At 58.7% G+C, this 20529-nt stretch overlaps 1 protein-coding gene across 8 annotated transcripts in view; it reads left to right on the top strand.

Moving 5' to 3' along the window:
* STK32C (serine/threonine kinase 32C) overlaps window positions 1-19198 on the top strand; it is a 114126-nt gene extending 94928 nt beyond the window's left edge. For 4 of the 8 annotated variants that reach the window (XM_054243491.2, XM_054243496.2, XM_054243494.2 and 1 more), the window contains exons 4-12: window positions 1038-1211; window positions 2158-2195; window positions 2356-2445; window positions 2634-2737; window positions 3471-3587; window positions 5076-5201; window positions 5289-5420; window positions 17512-17579; window positions 18549-19198. In XM_054243491.2, coding sequence (XP_054099466.1) covers window positions 1038-1211; window positions 2158-2195; window positions 2356-2445; window positions 2634-2737; window positions 3471-3587; window positions 5076-5201; window positions 5289-5420; window positions 17512-17579; window positions 18549-18690 — 991 coding nt within the window. In that variant the 3' untranslated portion in view covers window positions 18691-19198. Of the gene's footprint in view, window positions 1-1037; window positions 1212-2157; window positions 2196-2355; window positions 2446-2633; window positions 2738-3470; window positions 4718-4767; window positions 4906-5075; window positions 5202-5288; window positions 5421-17511; window positions 17580-18548 lie in introns of those variants that run through there. The other 4 variants (XR_013525201.1, XR_013525203.1, XR_013525202.1 and 1 more) reach the window with 1 other exon arrangement.
* The last annotated feature ends 1331 nt before the right edge of the window (window positions 19199-20529 follow it).

The raw sequence follows: 20529 nt of genomic DNA, 5'->3' as shown, positions 1-20529 counted from the left end.
CACCATCACCGTCACCATCACCGTCACACTGTAGACACAGCCACTGCTGTCACCATCACCATCACACTGTAGACACAGCCACTGCTGTCACCATCACCGTCACCATCACCGTCACACTGTAGACACAGCCACTGCTGTCACCATCACCGTCACCATCATGGTCACACTGTAGACACAGCCACTGCTGTCACCTTCATGGTCACACTGTAGACACAGCCACTGCTGTCACCATCACCGTCACCATCACGGTCACACTGTAGACACAGCCACTGCTGTCACCATCACCGTCACACTGTAGACACAGCCACTGCTGTCACCATCACCGTCACCATCACGGTCACACTGTAGACACAGCCACTGCTGTCACCATCACCGTCACCATCACGGTCACACTGTAGACACAGCCACTGCTGTCACCATCACTGTCACCATCACGGTCACACTGTAGACACAGCCACTGCTGTCACCATCACCGTCACGGTCACACTGTAGACACAGCCACTGCTGTCACCATCACCATCACCGTCACACTGTCACCATAGGGTTACAGTCGCTGTTGTCAGCATCGCCACCACCAGTGCCACTGTCGTCACTGCCATCGTCATCACCGTGGATGCCGTTAGTAAATGCCTGACACCATCAAGACTTTTGCATACACTGCCTCGTTTTCCTTAACAACCCTGCAAGGCAGATGTTTGAATCCCCATGTTACCGAAGAGGAGCCAGGGCAGCTCGAAGCAACCCAGCGATGGGCACAGCAGTTCTGCTCTGCATTTGCCACTCACCAGTGCCTCTGGCCCGCAGCTGGGCTCCAGCACTCCAGCATAGGGTGGTCTGTCATTGCTCAGGGTCTGGGTTCAGAGCAGTGCTGGACTTGGGTGGAATCAGTGCCTTGGGCAGGCCCCTGCTCTGGGAATGCCTGGGCGCTGATGCTGGTGTGGGGCTGTGGTCCTTAGTGGGAGATGTGTCAGCTATGGGAGCACCCATGACTGGCTCTCCAGCGGTGCGCACACCAGGCCCTCCATTGGTTCCCACAGGTACTCCTTCCAGGACGAGGAGGACATGTTCATGGTTGTGGACCTGCTTCTGGGCGGAGACCTCCGCTACCACCTGCAGCAGAATGTGCAGTTCTCCGAGGACACAGTGAGGCTGTACATCTGTGAGATGGCGCTGGCCCTGGACTACCTGCGTGCCCAGCACATCATCCACAGGTGAGTGCGTGGTGAACGGCAGGGGCACCTGTTGAGGTGGCTGTGGCTGCTGCAGCCTCGAGTCAGGCCGCTGGCACGTCCACACTTCCACAGAGCTGTCCATCTCCTCTGCCCCACCCTTGCCTGAGAGCCTGCCCCCAGCTGTGGCACCCGTGCCGACCAGGTCAGCCCCATAGCTGCAAGCTGGGTGTCCGTCTAGGGGGCCTTGTCCAAGCAGCTGCAGCTGAGACTGGGCCCAGAGGGCCGTTAGCCCTGGTGGACAGACCACGTGCCGGGTCACAGCAGGGGGCGTTCACCTGGTTCGTTTGACTGAAGGCTCCCGTTTGCCCGTCCACCATGTCCCGGGGAATCCAAACTAATTTTAACATTAGCTTAAAGCAGATGAAATTAGGAAGCAGATTATGAAGGAAGTGAAATTGGGAGGCAGGAATTAGGCTGAGATTCTGCAGCTATGGAACAAAATGAAGATATCCGTGAGGTATATTTTAAAGTCGAATAGACTTCTGTTTGCATTTCTGCTTCTGGGGACTCTGATGTCTGGTCTTGACCCAGCACCAGTCACTGAGTGGCAGCTGTGTGCCCGGAAATCGGAGCAAAGTGACAGCTGAGGCAGCTTGATCTCCTGGAGGCCAGGCTGCAGCGGGGAGGGCAGACCCTGCCAGCAATTCCTCTTGTCCTCTGGGGCTCCAGGCCCCCGCCCAGTGTCTGGTACCAGGTCTGTGCTGCTGTCCAGATGCCACAGGAAACGAAGTGGCTGACTTTATCACCTCTGCCCCCACCCAGGGGTGTGAGGTCCTAGCATCGTCTAACGAGCAAGTCAAGCTCCTAGGCCTCTACCTCAAGTGGGTAGATGGAGTGTCCTGGGGACTCCAGGAATTGCAGTGAGGATTCCAGGGCAGAAACGGCAGATTTCCCAACTCACCTTCCCACTTTCTGCCCTTTCTAGAGATGTCAAGCCTGACAACATTCTCCTGGATGAGAGAGGTGGGTGGGGCCGGCTCTGTGAGGCCCAGGTGGGTGGGGGCTGGGTGTGTAAAGCCCAGTCTGCGTGCTGGCAGGGATGGAGCAGTAGGTTAGGGGGGTCCTGCCCACAAGGATGCATCTCTGGTCCTGGAACAGTCACGCCTGCCCCCTCTCCGCACAGGACACGCGCACCTGACTGACTTCAACATCGCCACCATCATCAAGGATGGGGAGCGGGCGACGGCGCTAGCGGGCACCAAGCCGTACATGGGTGAGCCCGAGCTGGGGTTCCTGGTGGGAGCTGGCTTTCTCCAGGTGTGAAGGACAGGCCTCAGCGGCTTCTCCGTCCACCCTGGAGGCGGCCCGGTCTCGGTGTGGCCGCGGGGTGCCAGCTTTGTGCCCACGGGTCTGGGCTGTGACCCTGCGGCAGCTCAGCTGTTCCTTCTTTCTGTCGGAAAGCTCCGGAGATCTTCCACTCTTTTGTCAACGGCGGGACCGGCTACTCCTTCGAGGTGGACTGGTGGTCGGTGGGGGTGATGGCATACGAGCTGCTGAGAGGATGGGTATGCACCCCTGGCAGCCCTGGACTTGGCCGTCAGGCCCCTGCTGGCTGCCGCCACCAGCAGGTGGCCTTAATGCCAGGCGGGGAGGTGGCCGCGCCAGTGCCCAGGCGTTCGGGGATGCCTCCGCTCTGCCTGAGGAGTCACGCTTTAGGCAAGCGCAGTCGGTGGTGGGATGCCTGAGCCAGGGGGAGGAAGGACAGACTCAAGGTGGTTTCCCGGAGCATTGTGGGGGCCTGCAGGCTGGCCTCTGTGTGGGCGGACAGGGCTGAGGACTGGCCAGCAGGGGTGCTGCCTTGGAACCTTCTGCAAAAAGTGTCTTGCGGGGCCCTGTGCTTGCTCTCACCGTTGGTGGCCATGGCAAGGCCAGTCCTGGAGACCCGGAGGCTGGCTCTCTCCTGGCCCTCTGAGGCTTGCAGACCATACCCCTCAGCCCTGCGTGGGACCCCACCCCTGAGGAAGCTGGCTCTCTCCTGGCCCTCTGAGGCTGGTCTGTCTGGACCTGGGATTCCAGCCAGATGGGCACACCAGCCATGGTGCAGGACCCAGATGCAGGCTTTACCCCCAGGCGCCCCACCCCCGGGGGCGAAGGCCGGGATGTGCTCAGAACTGTGTCTGCACTTGGGGTGGGGGGAGGGGGGCCTCTTAGGGCACTGGTGGGGTCACCTGTGCCTGGCATTGTTGGGTGTTCTGGGGGCCCAGAGGACCTGCCCAGTGCTGCCTCCCTGACCTCTAGAGGCCGTATGACATCCACTCCAGCAACGCCGTGGAGTCCCTGGTGCAGCTGTTCAGCACCGTGAGTGTCCAGTATGTCCCCACGTGGTCCAAGGAGATGGTGGCCTTGCTGCGGAAGGTGAGCCCCAGTCTTGAGCCTCCTCACCCGCTGAGCACCCATGTCCCTCTCGCATTCACCTGCAGCTCGGGGCACCCGCTTCCTGGCGGCACAGGTCCCTTCACTGCAACGTGTGGGGCCTCCGCAGATGGCAGCGGAGCCGCGGGAAGCGAGCCCTGCCAGGTCATGGTGTCCTGGCGATCCCTGAGCTATGTCCCCAGGACCCTTACAGCAGGCCCGTGTGCCCGCCCTGCCGGTTACCGCAGAGGAGCCATTGCCAGGTCCCTGTACCCTGCCTGTTGGAAGGAGGGCATGGGCTGGGTGGGTTCTAGCCTATGCTATCTCTGGGACCCTTTACCCCAGTGTCTCCTGGGGAAGGTGGGCAGCCACTGCCCACTGCAAATGGCTCTCAGGGGACATCAGCCCGGCAGGGACCTGGACAGGGGTGTGGCCATCAGCGATGCCTTCCATTTGTGGTTGGGGACTGGGCTGGGGCTGTGCATTGACTGGGATGCACAGCTCCCCATTCAGAGCCTCACTTTAACACCATGGAGGATTCGGAGTCAGAGCCAGACCCGGGCAGGACAGGGAGGGGAGAGTGTGTATCAGGAGGGCCCGGCTGCCTCCCGGCTCCCATCTCTCAGGCAGGTGGGGCCTCCTGCTCTGGGATTGTAGCGAAGCAGCCTCAAGCCCTGGGGAGGCCTGGCCTGCAGGGGCCTCTCCCCAGCCCAGCCTCTAACCCCACTCTAGCCCCATGAAGCTTGGCCACACTTGCCCAGGTGGTTCACAAGGTGGCACTGGGCTAGAGAGAGCCTGTGTGGGAACTGGGGATGACCCACCTGCCCAAGCTCCAGGCCTGGGAAACCCCGCATGGGCTCTGGGTCTGTGGCATTTGCCCTGGAAAGACAGGAGGTGCCAGCGCTGAGATGCCGCTTCCCTGGTCACGCATGGCTGCCCCAGGATCCGAGTCCTGCAGAGGCCCCCTGTGGTGAAGGAAGTGGCTGTGGAGTCGTTACCGTGGGGCCAGCCACGTGCAGAGTGTTTGCTGCTCGCCAGGCCTTGGCTGCCACCTCCTGGCATATCCCGGCAGAGCCTTCCCGGCGGGCCCTCTGCTGTCCTCCGGTGCCAGGGGTTTGGGCAGCACCACTCAGGTCAGGCACCCCTCGGGGCTACATGCTGAGCCAACCACGGCACCACTCAGGTCAGGCACCCCTCGGGCTACATGCTGAGCCGACCACGGCACCACTCAGGTCAGGCACCCCTCGGGCTACATGCTGAGCCGACCACGGCACCACTCAGGTCAGGCACCCCTCGGGCTACATGCTGAGCCGACCACGGCACTTTGCCTGATGTCAGCACCACCCTTCCTCTCGTGGCCCTGAGGTTCCTGAATTCCAAGCCTCAGGCCTGGCAGAACACCCTCCCCAGGGTGCCCTGGCCTGGGGGCGGCGGGCTGTTCCGTGCTGGTGGGCTGTGGGCCCCGGCGCTCTGATGCAGGCCTGGTTGCAGCTCCTCACTGTGAACCCTGAGCACCGGTTCTCCAGCCTCCGGGAGGTGCAGGCAGCCCCAGCACTGGCCGGCGTGCGGTGGGACCACCTGAGTGAGAAGAGAGTGGAGCCGGGCTTCGTGCCCAACGTAAGCCTGTGGGCGGCTCGGATGGGGGCCCTGGGGCTGGACGCGGGTGGCACCCATGGGCCGGGCTCAGCACCCATCCCTCTGTAGAAAGGCCGTCTGCATTGCGACCCGACCTTTGAGCTGGAGGAGATGATCCTGGAGTCCAGGCCCCTGCACAAGAAGAAGAAGCGCCTGGCCAAGAACAAGTCCCGGGACAGCAGCAGGGACAGCTCCCAGTCTGTAAGCACGGGCGGGCTGGGGCGCCGTGGGGTGCTGGGTCGGGCTTCTCTGTACCACGGGCAAGGTGTGTAGGGACCCCTGGCAGGCCACATACCCCGGAAGTCCAGCACATCATTTTCCAGGAGCCCTGAGAAGGCCAAAACCTCCCTTCTGCCTTCACCTCACTCCTCGTGAAGCATGTGGTCAGGGACAACCAGGGGCGGGGTTGTGAGTGTGCAGGGACGGCCACGTGATGCCCTCACGCTCACCCGGGTGTGCTGGCCCTGGTTGTGTGTCTGTGGGGACGGCCACGTGATGCCCTCACGCTCACCCGGGTGTGCTGGCCCTGGTTGTGTGTCTGTGGGGATGGCCACGTGATGCCCTCTCACTCGGGTGTGCTGGCCCTGGTTGTGTGTCTTTGGGGACGGCCACGTGATGCCCTCACGCTCACCCGGGTGTGCTGGCCCTGGTTGTGTGTCTTTGGTGACGGCCACGTGATGCCCTCACGCTCACCCGGGTGTGCTGGCCCTGGTTGTGTGTCTTTGGTGACGGCCACGTGATGCCCTCACGCTCACCCGGGTGTGCTGGCCCTGGTTGTGTGTCTGTGGGGACGGCCACGTGATGCCCTCTCACTCGGGTGTGCTGGCCCTGGTTGTGTGTCTTTGGGGACGGCCACGTGATGCCCTCACGCTCACCCGGGTGTGCTGGCCCTGGTTGTGTGTCTGTGGGGACGGCCACGTGATGCCCTCACGCTCACCCGGGTGTGCTGGCCCTGGTTGTGTGTCTGTGGGGACGGCCACGTGATGCCCTCACGCTCACCCGGGTGTGCTGGCCCTGGTTGTGTGTCTGTGGGGACGGCCACGTGATGCCCTCACGCTCACCCGGGTGTGCTGGCCCTGGTTGTGTGTCTATGGGGACGGCCACGTGATGCCCTCACACTCGGGTGTGCTGGCCCTGGTTGTGTGTCTTTGGGGACGGCCACGTGATGCCCTCACGCTCACCCGGGTGTGCTGGCCCTGGTTGTGTGTCTGTGGGGACGGCCACGTGATGCCCTCACGCTCACCCGGGTGTGCTGGCCCTGGTTGTGTGTCTGTGGGGACGGCCACGTGATGCCCTCACGCTCACCCGGGTGTGCTGGCCCTGGTTGTGTGTCTGTGGGGACGGCCATGTGAAGCCCTCACACTCACTCAGATACGTGTTGTATTGATCGTGTGTGTGGGTATGGCCACGTACTTGCCACAGCCCTCATACTTGTTCAGGTGTGCTGGCATCAGTTGTGTGCGGGGGACGGCCACGTGAAGCCCTCATGCTAACCTGGGTGTGCTGGCCTCAGTTGTGTGTGCGTGGGGACGGCCACGTGAAGCCCTCACGCTCGCCTGGGTGTGCTGGCCTCAGTTGTGTGTGCGGGGGACGGCCACGTGAAGCCCTCACGCTCGCCTGGGTGTGCTGGCCTCAGTTGTGTGTGCGGGGGACGGCCACGTGAAGCCCTCACGCTCGCCTGGGTGTGCTGGCCTTTGTTGTGTGTGCGTGAGGACGGCCACGTGAGGCCCTCACGCTCGCCTGGGTGTGCTGGCCTCTGTTGTGTGTGCGTGGGGACGGCCACGTGAAGCCCTCACGCTTGCCTGGGTGTGCTGGCCTCTGTTGTGTGTGCGTGGGGACGGCCACGTGAGGCCCTCTGCTCGCCTGGGTGTGCTGGCCTCTGTTGTGTGTGCGTGGGGACGGCCATGTGAGGCCCTCACGCTCGCCTGGGTGTGCTTGCCTCTGTTGTGTGTGCGTGGGGACGGCCACGTGAAGCCTTCACGCTCGCCTGGGTGTGCTGGCCTCTGTTGTGTGTGCGTGGGGACGGCCACGTGAAGCCCTCACGCTCGCCTGGGTGTGCTTGCCTCTGTTGTGTGTGTGTGGGGACGGCCACGTGAGGCCCTCACGCTCGCCTGGGTGTGCTGGCCTCTGTTGTGTGTGCGTGGGGACGGCCACGTGAAGCCCTCATGCTTGCCTGGGTGTGCTGGCCTCAGTTGTGTGTGTGTGGGGACGGCCACGTGAAGCCTTCACACTCACCCAGGTGCACCGGTGTTGGTCGTGTGTGTGGGGATGTCATATAAAGCCCTCATATTTGCCCAGGTGGGCCATCATCAGTTGTGTGTGCGTAGGGATGGCCGCGTGAAGCCCTCACACTCACCCAGGTGCACCGGTGTTGGTCGTGTGTGTGGGGATGTCATATAAAGCCCTCATATTTGCCCAGGTGGGCCAGCATCAGTTGTGTGCGTAGGGATGGCCGCGTGAAGCCCTCACGCTCACCCAGGCGTGCTGGCATTCTGGGGCTGCCAGGACAGGTGACCACGAATCAGGTGGATGAAGAACAGGAATGTGTCGTGTCTGAGATGGGTCTGAGTGGTAATGAGACGGCCTCGTGCGCAGCAGGCTCTGCGTTACCTGCTCCGTCTCCTGCCGTTCCCTTGTCCTGAGGATCGGCTCTGTCTCGGCAGCGGACAAGGTGAACCCACTGGGCGGTTCCGTTATGACCTCATAGTCTCTGTGAACCAGAAGTCCAGGCATGGCGCAGCTCTGGTCCCTGCTCTTGGTCTCACCAGAGTGTGAGCCAGCACTGACTGAGGTCATGGTCTCATCAAGGATTTCATAGCTGCTGTGATTAGAACATTTCCCCCGAAACCCAGGCTGACATTTGGTTCCTCTTGTGGCGCTGCTAGGGGCCTTCGGGGGCCGATGGGGCCAGGTTGGTTCTTCCCGCCTGGGTGGGATCAGTGCTGTTGTGAAAGGGTGACCTCAGCCTCCTTTGTGTCCTTGCTCCTCTGCCACATGAGGACGGGGTGTCCCAGTGCAGACGTGGTTCATGATCCGTGTGGACACGGCATTCACAGCAGAGCATCATCGGGCTCCCTGTAATTCAGCAGATTGAAAAAGAGGTAAAAAGAAACATGCTGTCTCACAGTTTGGAGGCCTGAGTCCAAAGTGAAGGTGTCAGCAAAGCCGGGCTCCCTGTGAAGACTGCAGGAAGGGAAGCCAGTCCTTGCCCCCAGCCTCCGGCGGAGGCCGCCTTGGCCGAGCCGCGTCCCTGCAGCCCCTGCTTCTGCCGCCGCATGGGGGCTGCCTGTGGTGTGCCTGCACCTCCTCCCCTCTTATGAGGATACCAAGCACTGGATTTGGGCCACGCTGACCCAGTATGGCCCCGTCTTACCTTGATGATACCTGCAAGACCTCACTGCCAAATAAGGTCACATTCAACAGGTACCCAGGATTAGGGCTTGAATGTGTCTTTCTGGGGGACACAATTTGGCCCATACCACCAGGATGCGGCTGATACTCACTAAGGAGTAGCTACACTTACGTGTTGATGCTGGGGTGACAGTGATGAATTGGGTCCCTCGGTGGTCCCCCTGCCCCTGGGCCTGCCCAAGCCTGTGCTGGATGCCCTGGGATTCTCATGCCCCAGCTCTGGGCAGCCACCTCCGACATGGTGGCCCTGTGTTGCTCCTGGGCAGAAGATGGGTGTCAGTCCCCTCTTCACCGTGATGTGGGGGCAGGGGTGGAGTCATCCCCTGGGGCCCTGATTTAGGGGAACACAGGCCCCGAGTGGGTCAGACTCCCATCCTCTCCCCACCTCCAGGACTGTAGCTGGCAACCCCAGGTGTCCTCAGGTGGAAGTGCAGGTGGGGGGCTGCCACCTGCCAGGTGGCTGCAGGGTGAGGTGCTGCTGAGAGCCACAGGATGCTGGAGAGGTTCCCACTGTTGGATATTTAAGTTTCCCTACCAGAGCATGTCTGCACCCAGGACTTGGGGCTATAGAAACAGGCCCAGGAGGAGGTCGGAGCCCTCGTGGGACGGACGGACAGTGTGCAGAGCCCAGCTGGCCATGTTGTGCTCCCGGGAGGCTCCCGGTAGGAACAGGTGAGGCCAGGCACCTGTGAACTGGAGGCTCAGCTTTGTCTTGGGTCAGCTGTGGGGAGGTGTTCTGGCTGGAGGGTGGGGGGTGTTCTGAAAGGCACCCATCACTCCAAAAATAAGTCCCACTGTCAACCCTGAGGCTGAGAGAGGTTTTTTGAAACAGCTTTATTTTGATATAATTCACATTCCATACAATATACGAGGCACCCACGTAAAGCATATGTTTGTGTGGTTTTTAATATAGTCACAGGGCTGTGCATCCTCTACTGTGATGCAAATTGAGAGCCTATTCATCTGCTGTAAGAGAAAGACCCCACCAATTAGCAGTCACGCCCCTTTCCCCTCTCCTCTCCGCCCCTGGCAGCCACGAAGCTGCTTTCCGTCTCTCGAGGTTTGTCTGCTATGGACGTTGCGTGTAAGTGGAGTCACACACGACGTGGTCATTTGTGGCTGGCTTCTTCATTGTGTGGGGTGTGTTTGAGGCTCATCCACGCTGCGGCCTGTCAGTGCTTCGTTCCTGTTGATGGCTGAGTAATATTCCGCATGTACATCACCTTGCATTTAGCCAGTCATCAGTTGATGAGTACCTGTTTTTCCACTTGTTAATATTTTTCATTATAATCAATAATGCTGCTGTGAACATTGATGTACAAGTGTTTGTGTGGATGTGTACTGTTATTTTTGTGGGCAGATACCTAGGAGTGAACCCTCTGGGTCACATGTGACTCTGGGATTCATGAATGGAGGAAACGCCTACCCTTTTCTGCACCAGCTGTGCCATGTTATGCCCCTACCAGCAGTGTGTGAGGGCTCTAATTCCTCCACATACTGCCAAGTCTTGTTACTGTCTCGTTTATTTGTTTTTTAAATTATAGGCGTCTTAGGCTGGGAGGAGTGGCTCAAGCCTATACTCCCAGCACTGTTGGAACCAAGGCAGGTGAATTGTGAGGTCAAGATTCATAGTGAGTCCTGCCTCTACTAAAAATACAAAAATTAGCTGGGCATGGTGGTGGGCACCTGTATTCCCAGCTACTTGGGAGGCTGAGGCAGGAGAATTGCTTGAACCCAGGAGCTGGAGGTTTCAGTGAGCCCAGTTCGCACCACTGCACTCCAGGCTGGTGACAGAGTGAGACTCTATCTAAAAAATAAAATCACTGGCATCTCAGTGTGCAGTGATTCTGTGATTATGATTTGCCTTCTCTAATGATATTGAACATCTTTTGAGGCATTTTATTGGGAATTGTGTGTGTCTTGGGAAATGTCTATCCACATTTTAAAAAAATTTGTGTCTTTTTTTAGTCTACTCTGACAATATATTTTAATTGGCGTGTCTTATTTCACTTTCTTTTTTGCTTTATTACCAAAACGGGAGTGCAGTGGTACGATGACGGCTCACTTCAGCCTCACTTCCCGGGCTCAGGTGATCCTTCCTGCCTCAGCTGCCACAGTAGCTGGAACTGTAGGCGTGTCCCCCCACAGCTGGCTCATTTGAAAATTTTGTAGAGAGGACTCACTCTGTTGCCCAGGCTGGTCTCAGACTCCTGGAGTCCTCCCTCCTCAGCCTCCCAAAATGCTGGGATTACAGATGTGAGCTACTGTGCCTGACCTAATTGGTGTATTTTAGACCATTCACATTTAAAGTGACATGGAGGCTGAGGCAAGAGGCTGCCTAAATCCAGGAGTTAGAGACCAGCCCAGCCAACAAGGTGAGAACCATCTGTATTAGTCCATTTTTTTGCTGCTAACAAAGGCGTACCCGAGCCTGGGTAATTGAGACAGTAAAAAGGTTTCATGGACTTACAGTTCCACATGGCTGGGGAGGCCTCACAATCAGGGTGGAAGGCAAGGAGGAGCAAGTCATGTCTTACATGGATGGCAGCAGGCAGAGAGAATTCTAGACTGGTAGGTTTTTTGTTTGTTTCTGAGACGGAGTTTCACTCTTGTTACCCAGGCTGGAGTGCAATGGTGCGATCTCGGCTCACCGCAACCTCCGCCTCCTGGGTTCAGGCAATTCTCCTGCCTCAGCCTCCTGAGTAGCTGGGATCACAGGCATGCGCCACCATGCCCAGCTAAGTTTTTGTATTTTTGGTAGAGACGGGGTTTCACCATGTTGACCAGGATGGTCTCAATCTCTTGACCTCGTGATCCACCCGCCTCGGCCTCCCAGAGTGCTGGGATTACAGGCGTGAGCCACCGCGCCCAGCCTGACTGGTAGGATTTTCACTTTCAACACTTTAAATATTTCACTCCACTCTTGCTTATGTGATTTCTAACAAGAAATCTGCTCTAACTCTTTTTTTTTCCTGTAGGTAGGATTCCTCCCCACCCGTCAACCCTAGTGCCTCTCAAGATTTTCTGTCTTTGGTTTTCTGCAGTTCGAATATAATGATATGCCAAGGTGCAGACTTTTTAAAATACTCATTCTGCTTGGTGTTCTCTAGGCTTCCTGGATCTGTGGTGTGCTGTCTGTCATTAGTTATTATTTCAAATATTCTGTTCTCTTTCTCTTCTCCTGCTGGAAATCCAATTATGCATATGTTGTGCCTTTCGAAATTGTCCCAGAGCTCGTGGATATTCTGTTCATTTTTTCACTCTTTTTTTTTTCTCTTTGCATTTTAGTTTGAGAAGTTTCTGTTGACATTTCAAGCTCGTAGATTCCTTCCTGTTGGGTACCAGCCCCAACCCTATACGTGGGTGCCCTTAGTCCCAGCAGTGATGAGAGGACTGAGGAAAAGGAATAGAGACAGAGACACAGGAGTAGAAATTGCAGCATGTGTGTCCAGGGGACCATTGCAAGCGTGGGAACAGCATTGGCTCCGGGCTCTGGGCTCCAGACACGTTTATCATGTGCATGATCTCATTGGTTTTGTGGGCGTGGAAGGGGAGGGTAAAGGAATGGGGAACACAGCTGGGCAGAGAGCACTGGACAGCCCTCTAGGACATGCTAAACTGGTGCTGTGGGTTTATCACTGATTGTTATCAGGGTGCAGCTGCATCAGAAGTATAGCAGATGAGGGGCCACCTGGTCTCACCACACCCAATGCATCAAGGGGCTTTTATCATAGAGCAGTTAAAATCACTCCATATTCCAAGAACCTACACAGACCCTGAGGCGTTCCGTGGTCTCTGCCCTGCAAGGCTTGTCTCCTCCTCGCCAGCTCCCATCTGCAAAGACCGTCCTGGATCTTGTGAGCAGAGGTCGCCCCCCTTCTCATAGATCTTTGCACAAGCCGTCTTTACGAGGCTTCATGCAGTTTCCATGTTGAGAAGGCGTTCGTGGGACCAGAGCAGTGCTGCCTGCTCTCAGCCACCCCGGTGTCCCTGGTGTCCCCGCGCACTCAGACGGTCTTTACCTTAGGCCTCCTGTTGCCTAAGGTAAATTGATTTCTAATTAACTGCACCAACAATATAGTTTCGTTTGGTGTATAAGCTTCAGTGTACTCTGATCCCAGCAAGCTTGTAATTATTTAGCTAGAAGTAACATAGGCCTCCCCGGCCATCTTGACCCACACCTTCCTCGTCTGGATCCAGGCTCCTGAGGAACCATCAGAGCATCCTCATTCCTGTTCCCAGCATTTCCTTTTGATTCCACCTCCCGCTTACGTTGCCCGTCTGTTCCCCATCTGTCCTTGCACGCTGTCTGCTTTTCCCGTAGGGCCTTCGCCATATTAATCAGAGTTATTTTAAATTCCCCGTTTGATCAGCCCAGCACGGGTACTGTATGTGGGTCCGTTCTCATGCGTGCGTTCCCTGCACTTCCTTTCTTTCCTGCTTGCAGTATGCCTGGTCATTTTTGTGGAAAGCTGGGCGTGCTGTGTCCGGTGGTAGGAACTGAAGTAGACAGCCCTTTGGTGTGCGGCTTGTTACCTGGCCAGGTTTGGGGCAGGGTTTCATGTCTGCTGTGGCTGTGGGTCCCGGAGGCTTCACGTTTGTTTCCACTTCCTCAGCTCCCCTTGGGCTTCCCTAAAGCGTCCTCCTCAGAGTCTGCGTCAGCCCTTACTGCTGGAATCCCCTCATGCTGCGGAAGTCCTGTTGGTGTGTTGACAAGGTGGCAGGGAGGGAAGTGTTCCACTGTCTGTGACTAAATCTCAGTCTCGGGGGCCCGTGCCCCTTCACAGTTGTTTATCTGCTTTTCCCCTCCCCTAGGTGAGAAAGAAAGGCTAAAGCAGGGTACAGGCTGAAACACAGTCTTCCCCCAAGCGAGATAAGTCTTTCCCTCAGAGAGCAAATTCCATCTGCTGTGGAGAATGCTCCGGGTGTCACAGTCACAGGGTGACTGTTCTCCTCCCATGCCAGAGCCCGGAAGGGGTCTTCCTTGGCTTCATTAAGACCTGGCAGGGTTCCTAGAGGGGAAACCCATGAAGGCTTGGGACCCCGTAAGACGGGAACCCAGGAGTCCCGCACTCAGCTGCAGCGGTTCCCCAGGGCTGCCGGGAGGTGTTCCTGTAGTTCCTGCGCCATCAGCTCTGCTCCGGGCCACGGGTCTCCGCTGTGGCTCTGCTCCAGGCCACAGGTCTCCGCTGTGGCTCTGCTCCAGGCCACGGGTCTCCGCTGTGGCTCTGCTCCAGGCCACGGGTCTCCGCTGTGGCTCTGCTCACCTGACTCTCCAGACTTTGGGCCTGTGGCGGTGCTTTGACTCCGCCCTCTGATGCGTCCAGGAAGAGGCATTGGCTTTCATTTGTTCAGCATTATTCCTGCCGCCGGGATGGGAACGAGACCTTCCACGTGGTTCGCGGCAGAGCAGGAGCCAGAGTCCTTGCTCGTCTTTGTGTTTCTTTGTCGGTCCTGCGTTTTGTTTCCTGGACCCAGGTGTCTTATCAGACAGGTGATGGGCAGACTTTCTCCTGTTCCTTGGGCTCTCTTCTCTTTCCCGAGGGCATCGTTTGTAGCAGGGAAGTCTTGGACTTGACGTCTGATGTGGCCGTTTCCTCCGTGGCTGCTGTGCTTTGCTGAGGATTCATCACCTCAGCTGAGGCCACAGGGATTCACTCCCACACTTTCTTCTAAGTTTTGTACAGTTCAAGCTCTGATCCATTTTGAGTTAACTTTCATGATCGGCGTCAGGGAGGGTCCAGCTTCATTCTCTCATCGGTGGATCGGATTGTCCCAGCACCATTTGCTGAAAAGACGATTCTTTCCCCTTTGAATTGCTTTTGACGTCACACCTTGTTTTTCCACTTCCATTTTGTCCTGTCGGTCCGGATGGGACCCCAGCCTGAGCGGGACCCCACCGCCTTGATGACGGAAGCTTTGTAGCAAGCTTTCAAGTCAGGATCTGTGGGTGGCGACTGAGCTGCCAGGCAGGTGTGCAATGGCGTCAGGGATGAAGCCTGGTCCATTTCCCAGGCCTCTCGTCGCTGTGGGTGACATCTGGGGTCCGATGCTATGTCTCAGCACGTGTGGGGGTGCCATGGGGCCCTGAGATGGGGATTCCTGTGGGAGTTACTCAGCTTGTCCAGGAGAGACCCCCACCCCCCACTGCCTGCAGGATGGAAATGACAGCACGGCTTGGCTTTCAAGCAGAAACCCAGAAACCCTGTGGGAAGTGGCTTCAGCATTCAGGGGACGCAGGAGCATCGCCTGTGACCGAAGAGGTCACCTATCCTGACGGAGCTGGGCTTTCAAGTGCCCACACCCGTCAGTCATGGGCGAAGGACGCCTCTGGGGCCTCCTGGCTCTGTGTGCGCTGGCAAAGGGCTCCAGCCACCCAAGGCAGGCCGCTGAGGAAGAGGCACAGGCGGAGGCCGCCAGAGGAAGGGCAGGACAGATCCTGCCAGGTACAGACCCCGCCGTGCTGTCCTGCTGGCGGTGCTCCACGCAGTTGGGCAAGAGAGTCCCTGTGGAAAGGGGTCATGGCCGCACATCTCAGCGCCTCACAGCTGGGCTCAGGCACCACTCAGAGCCACTTCTTCCAGATGTTTCTGGAGCAGCTCCTCAAGCTTCTGGTGGCCTCCCCGCGTAGGAAAACATGGCCGTGGAGGTGGCAGGATGACCGACAGCCCCTGCTGCTGGCTGTGCACAGGGCCATGGCGAGCACTCGCGTTCTGTGTCCCCGGCATCCACCCCAGCCCCTCCCTCCCTGTGTTGCTGTGAATCTCAGGATCCCCATAGCTCAGTCATGCCCCAAGCGTCACTTGGACCTTCATCCCTGAACGATCTGAGCCTCGGGTCACCATCACTTGGCCAGCCAGAGTTTGCACACTTGTCTATATCAGGGTTAGACTAGAGAGTGCAGGGGCACAGCAAATCACCCAATCTGTCTCTCTTCTTGATGACTAAGGACATGTCCCCTGCCAGGATGGTGACTCTTGTAGGGAGGCCACAGTGGCAGGGCAAACTCTGGAGGGAGAGAGCCACGTGGAGGAGAGGGCTGCCTGCAGAGCACGTGGGAGTCCACTGGCAGCTTCTTGAGCCCTCAGCCAGGTGCTGGCCCTCACAGGAGGAGCAGGCGGAACAATCCCTGGAGCCCATGCAGGGCTGGGAAGAAAGAGTCCACATTCCCACTGCCAGGGTTGAAACCATCACAGCGCCACAGATCCCGGAGAGCACAGAGGGCACTGCCTCAGGGTGGGGAATGTGAGCGGCTCCATAACCCCAGGAAATGTGCCCAGCCCTACACTTCCTTCCTAGAGGGAAATGGTGCAAGGTGAGATGGCTTATCCTTTTCCTGGATGGGCGTGTCCCAGTGTGACGCACGTCACCAGATCCCTGAAACATTGCAGAGGACAGGTTTCTGTGTTGTCACAAGGTTGATCACCTGCACTCTGGACATGTGGTTACAGGGTGTCCAGAGTACTTGGAATCAGCATTAATAGGCTCCACGGGGCCGGGTGCAGTGGCTCACGCCTGTAATCTCAGCACTTTGAGAGGCTGGGGTGGGTGGATCACCTGAGGTCAGAAGTTTAAGACTGGCCTGGCCAACATGGTGAAACCATATCTCCACAAAAATTAGCCTGGTGTGGTGGCACATGCCTGTGATTCCAGCTACTCGGGAGGCTGAGGCAGGAGAATCACTTGAACCCAAGAGACAGAGTTGGCAATGAGCCAAGATGGCACCATTGCACTACTGCCTAGGCCATAGAGTGAGACTCCATCTCTAAAAATAATAATAGGATCCAGGGATAGTGGGTGAGAGTGTCCAGGTGTCGAGGCATGGACGACACTGTGACAGGGAAGAGTGCCCTTAGCCCTGGGGCGGGGCCGTGACAGCAGGCTGCTCTTCATCTCGGGTGGACGCAGACTGTGATCACGCACTGCCTAACGCCGCCTCTGCCACTGGCCAGTCGTGTGGGACGGTGGTCCCGTAAGATGGTAACACAGGATTTTACTGTACCTTTTGTGTATCTAGGTAGGGGTGAGCATTCTCACGTGCACCCACTCACACGTCCCCTCCGGCCCCCAGAGCCCAGCTCCCTCCCTCTCAGGGCCTTGGCTGTGGTGTGGGCAACTTCCTGAGGCTGTGGATCTGAGGTTCTGCTGTCCTCGAAAGTGGGCATCCTCTGCCCTCAGCTGCAGGAGGTGGGGCCCTTTCAATGCCACCTCCAGGCCCCCGGCTCTCTGCACTTTCCACCGCGACTTGGCTGAGCTGGGTCTGCCATTTGCCTGAATGTTGGTAGTCCATGGTCCCCTTAATGATGCTTTCCCACACCACGCCAGCACTGTGCAGCCAGCACCCCTCCACGGGCAGCCCACCCATGTCCCCCGCCGCGTCTTGGGCAGTGGTCCTGCTGCCCATCACACATCTCCAAGGCCCACAGGCCGGCCCTGGTTCCAGGCTTCTCAGGGTGGGTCCTGCCGGGCAGCCTCAGCCCACAGGCCAGCCCTGGTTCCAGGCTTCTTCAGGCAGCATCCCAGAGGTGGGCCTGGGATGGGCCTGTGTGTACTGTGATGAGGGGCTGGGAGAACCCAGCAAGGGGAGAGGCCCAGCAGGGGAGGGGTTTCCACCAAAGTGCCGCAGAGAACAGCTTGTGCCTGGTTCTGCAGGCCTCATGGAGCAAGTCCACGCCATCCACCCCCAGGCAAGGGAGCTGGGCCTTGGCATCCCTCAGGGCTTGGGTGAATCACCTGTGGAGATGCCAGTCTGGCTGCTGGGGGGCTGGGCTGCTTCAGTAATGAAGAGGCCGTTGTCCAAAGAAAGCCACATGTGGAGGCCCAGCAGGGATGCCAGACACTCACCCAGGGGATGTGGTCACATGTGCCTTTCTGTCTACAGGAGAACGACTATCTTCAAGACTGCCTTGATGCAATCCAGCAAGATTTCGTGATTTTTAACAGAGAAAAGTGAGTGTGTGGGGGTGGGTAAGTGTGGTGACAGAGAGGAGGAAAATGGGGCCAAGGTTAAGGTTTCCTTGGTCACATGACTTGGCATCTGTGGGTCTGGGGTGTGTGGCCCTGCTCTCACACATGTCCTGAGATCCTGCAGCCACGTGATCTCCATGGGGCTGTGGTGTGTGGCCCTGCTCTCACACATGTCCTGAGACCCTGCAGCCACGTGACCTCCATGGGGCTGCGGTGTGTGGCCCCTTCTCTCTGTGGGGAACTCCGAGCAGCAGCTGTGGAGGGGAGCGGCAGGAGGCCCCTGCCAGGCTCTGGTGTGTTTGGGCTCCACTCGGGGCCCGTGGCTGGAATCTTCTGGGAAGAGACCAATTGCTTGCCCAGACAAGGGGAGGGGGCTTCCTAGAAGGCCCTGTCAGAGCCACCTTAACTCCTGACACAGGCATGCCCGCAGTCACTCAGCTGAGTTCCCCAAATTGCAAGTACTAGGGACAGAAAGGGCAAAGGTGACTGGTGGCAGGCAAGGCAGCCCGGAAATGGCAGCAGCTGCCACAGTGGGGCCCAAGGGAGGATGGATGCCCCCTCTGCTTGCACGAGGGCCTCCTGAAGGAGTGGTCTCTGAGCTTTTGTGGGCTGGATGTGCAGACAGGCGAAGGCACTGGCTGACACCCTGGGGAGCAGAGGTCCAGGTGACAAGGTTCAGCCAAGCCTCGTTCCCAGGTTGCTGACCTGTGGCACCTGCACACTCAGGCCTTCTGGCTGGAAACATGCTGAGCCTCGCCAGCATCCTCGCACGCCCCCACCCGCCCCCATTGAGTGTATCAGGCATGTGGCCGTTCCAGCAGACACTCAGCCTGCAGCCCACACTTGAGCACCCACACCATGGCCTGTTCTGTGAGCCCGTGGGCAGGTCATGGGACAGTGAGGCTGAGGTGGTGGGGGCATAACTCCCTCCATGTGTTCCTGCCACCCCAGGCTGAAGAGGAGCCAGGACCTCCTGAGCGAGCCTCTCCCTGCCCTTGGGCCCAGGGATGTTGCGGACCCTCTGGAGGACGAGGCAGAGCCCTCCGCCTTGCCCATGTGCGGCCCCATCTGCCCCTCGGCTGGGAGCGGCTAGGCCGGGACGCCCATGATCCTCACCCTCAGGCTAGTTTGGAGACTCAGCTGCCAGAGGAGGGCCACATGGCAGAAGCCTGGCATTCACGTTCCCACCCAGCAGCAAGGCTGACAGTGCCCTGGACACGTTTCATACCTCGGGTTCGTGGTGGTGCACGGGACAAGAGGCTGTGGGTGCAGCAGGCACCTGTGGAGGCCAGCAAGGAGGACACTGCCTGTGGGCCCTGGGACCTGCCTAATGGCGGAAGCGCTGCCAGGCGCCCCTTTGTTGTGCACAGTGGGCCGGGGCTGCAGATGGGAAGGAGCCCTTGGCCCGCTTGGCCCCGAGGCTGGGCGTGGCCCACTTCACAAGGTGAGCACTTACAGCCAGGCAGAGGGTGCCCAGGCTCGGCCCAGTTCTTGAAGGTGCAGGGCGCGGGCTGTGGGTAGCGGATGCGGGTCACACTGCTCCAGCGATTTCTGCTGCTTCTGTACAGTTTTCACCTCTGAGAATTACAGTGTGAGAAGCGCTTGGTGTTGTGTATCCTGTGTCTGCCCAGCCGTCAGGCCCAGCTGGACTCCGGGTGGGCCGCTCCTTGCAGTGGAGCCTCCCCAGGGCACCAGCAGCACGGCATGGCAGGGGTGCCCATCTCCGTGGCTGTGGGAGATAGAGACGGTGCTGGAGGCAGGAGCCCAGGACGGCACCCTGCATGGTGGAGCCACCGCAGTGCCAGGCAGTGCGTGGCCCTTTGTGAAGGGACACAGCCCTCTTGCTGTGGCTGGGTGGTTCTGTCATTGGGACTGTAAATGGGTAAATAGTCTGCACGCTTCTCTCTGGTCCCACTGGAGAATGGGCTCAGCCCGTCAGCCCAGCACTCCATTCCTCTGGAGGAATGCATGTGTCAGCTCTGTGCCCCCTCCCAGGACAGCAACCATGGTGAACATGTGTCTAGACCCGTGTCCACGATCCCTGCTGCGCCCCTGGCCAACAGGGTACTCCTGTCCTTGGGTGGGCTGAGGTGGCAATGGCTGAAGAACATCTGGGGAAGGACCGGCCGTGCCAGGAGCAGAGTCCTAAGTCCAAGGGGAGATGACGCAGCTCCCTGTCCCCCGCCCGCCCCTGCCCTCTGAATCCTGGAAGGCAATAGCCAGTAGCTCACATGGGGGACATGGTGCCCAAGTCACCACCAGGAAGGGTGGCCCGGTCCCTGCGAGGGCCGAGGCGGCCATGTGCTTGGTGGAAACATGGCGACGTCAGAGGCAGGTGTGGGGTTTGTGTAGGTGCGTTTGGGAACATGGCAGGTGGCACTCCTTGTCCTTCCCTGAGACACTGGTGGAGTGTGGGTGCTCTCTGGTTCCCCTGATCACCCCAACCCTGGGGCAGAGCCAGGAATGCCAACTCCCACAGCTGGGCCAGAGGAAGCCCCAAGAAGGAAACGCTGAGGACCCAGGGCCTCCTCCAGGGCCGCTGCCTAGGATCAGCGCTGCTTTGTGAGAAGCCCAGGGTCAAAGATGCAGCTGTCCATAGTCCCCAGAGACCACGGCAGGAAATTCCCCATCGCCATCAGTGCCTAGGCAGGGCCTGGAGTGCCGGTGGCAGGAGGTGAGTCCCTGGCCCTCTGCGCTCATCATCAGCCAGTGGGGAGTACCCAGTGATCATGGCAGGCCCTGCTCTTGGTGTGAAGACAGCTATCTGGAAATGTCCACACCTAGAATACGAACTAGCACCCGTTTTATGAGACGAGGTATCCACCAGCACCACAGTCATGACCTTAGGGGGCTCGGGTCGGAGCCTCGTGGCTGCCTGGCCTTGAGTGCTAGGCTGGCATCTGTGAGCAGCGCCCACTTGGGTGACGGTGTG

Source organism: Callithrix jacchus, chromosome 12 (genome assembly GCF_049354715.1).
Source record: "Callithrix jacchus isolate 240 chromosome 12, calJac240_pri, whole genome shotgun sequence".
In the NCBI taxonomy this organism is placed as follows: domain Eukaryota; kingdom Metazoa; phylum Chordata; class Mammalia; order Primates; family Cebidae; genus Callithrix; species Callithrix jacchus.
This window is presented reverse-complemented; position numbering and strand designations above follow the sequence as displayed.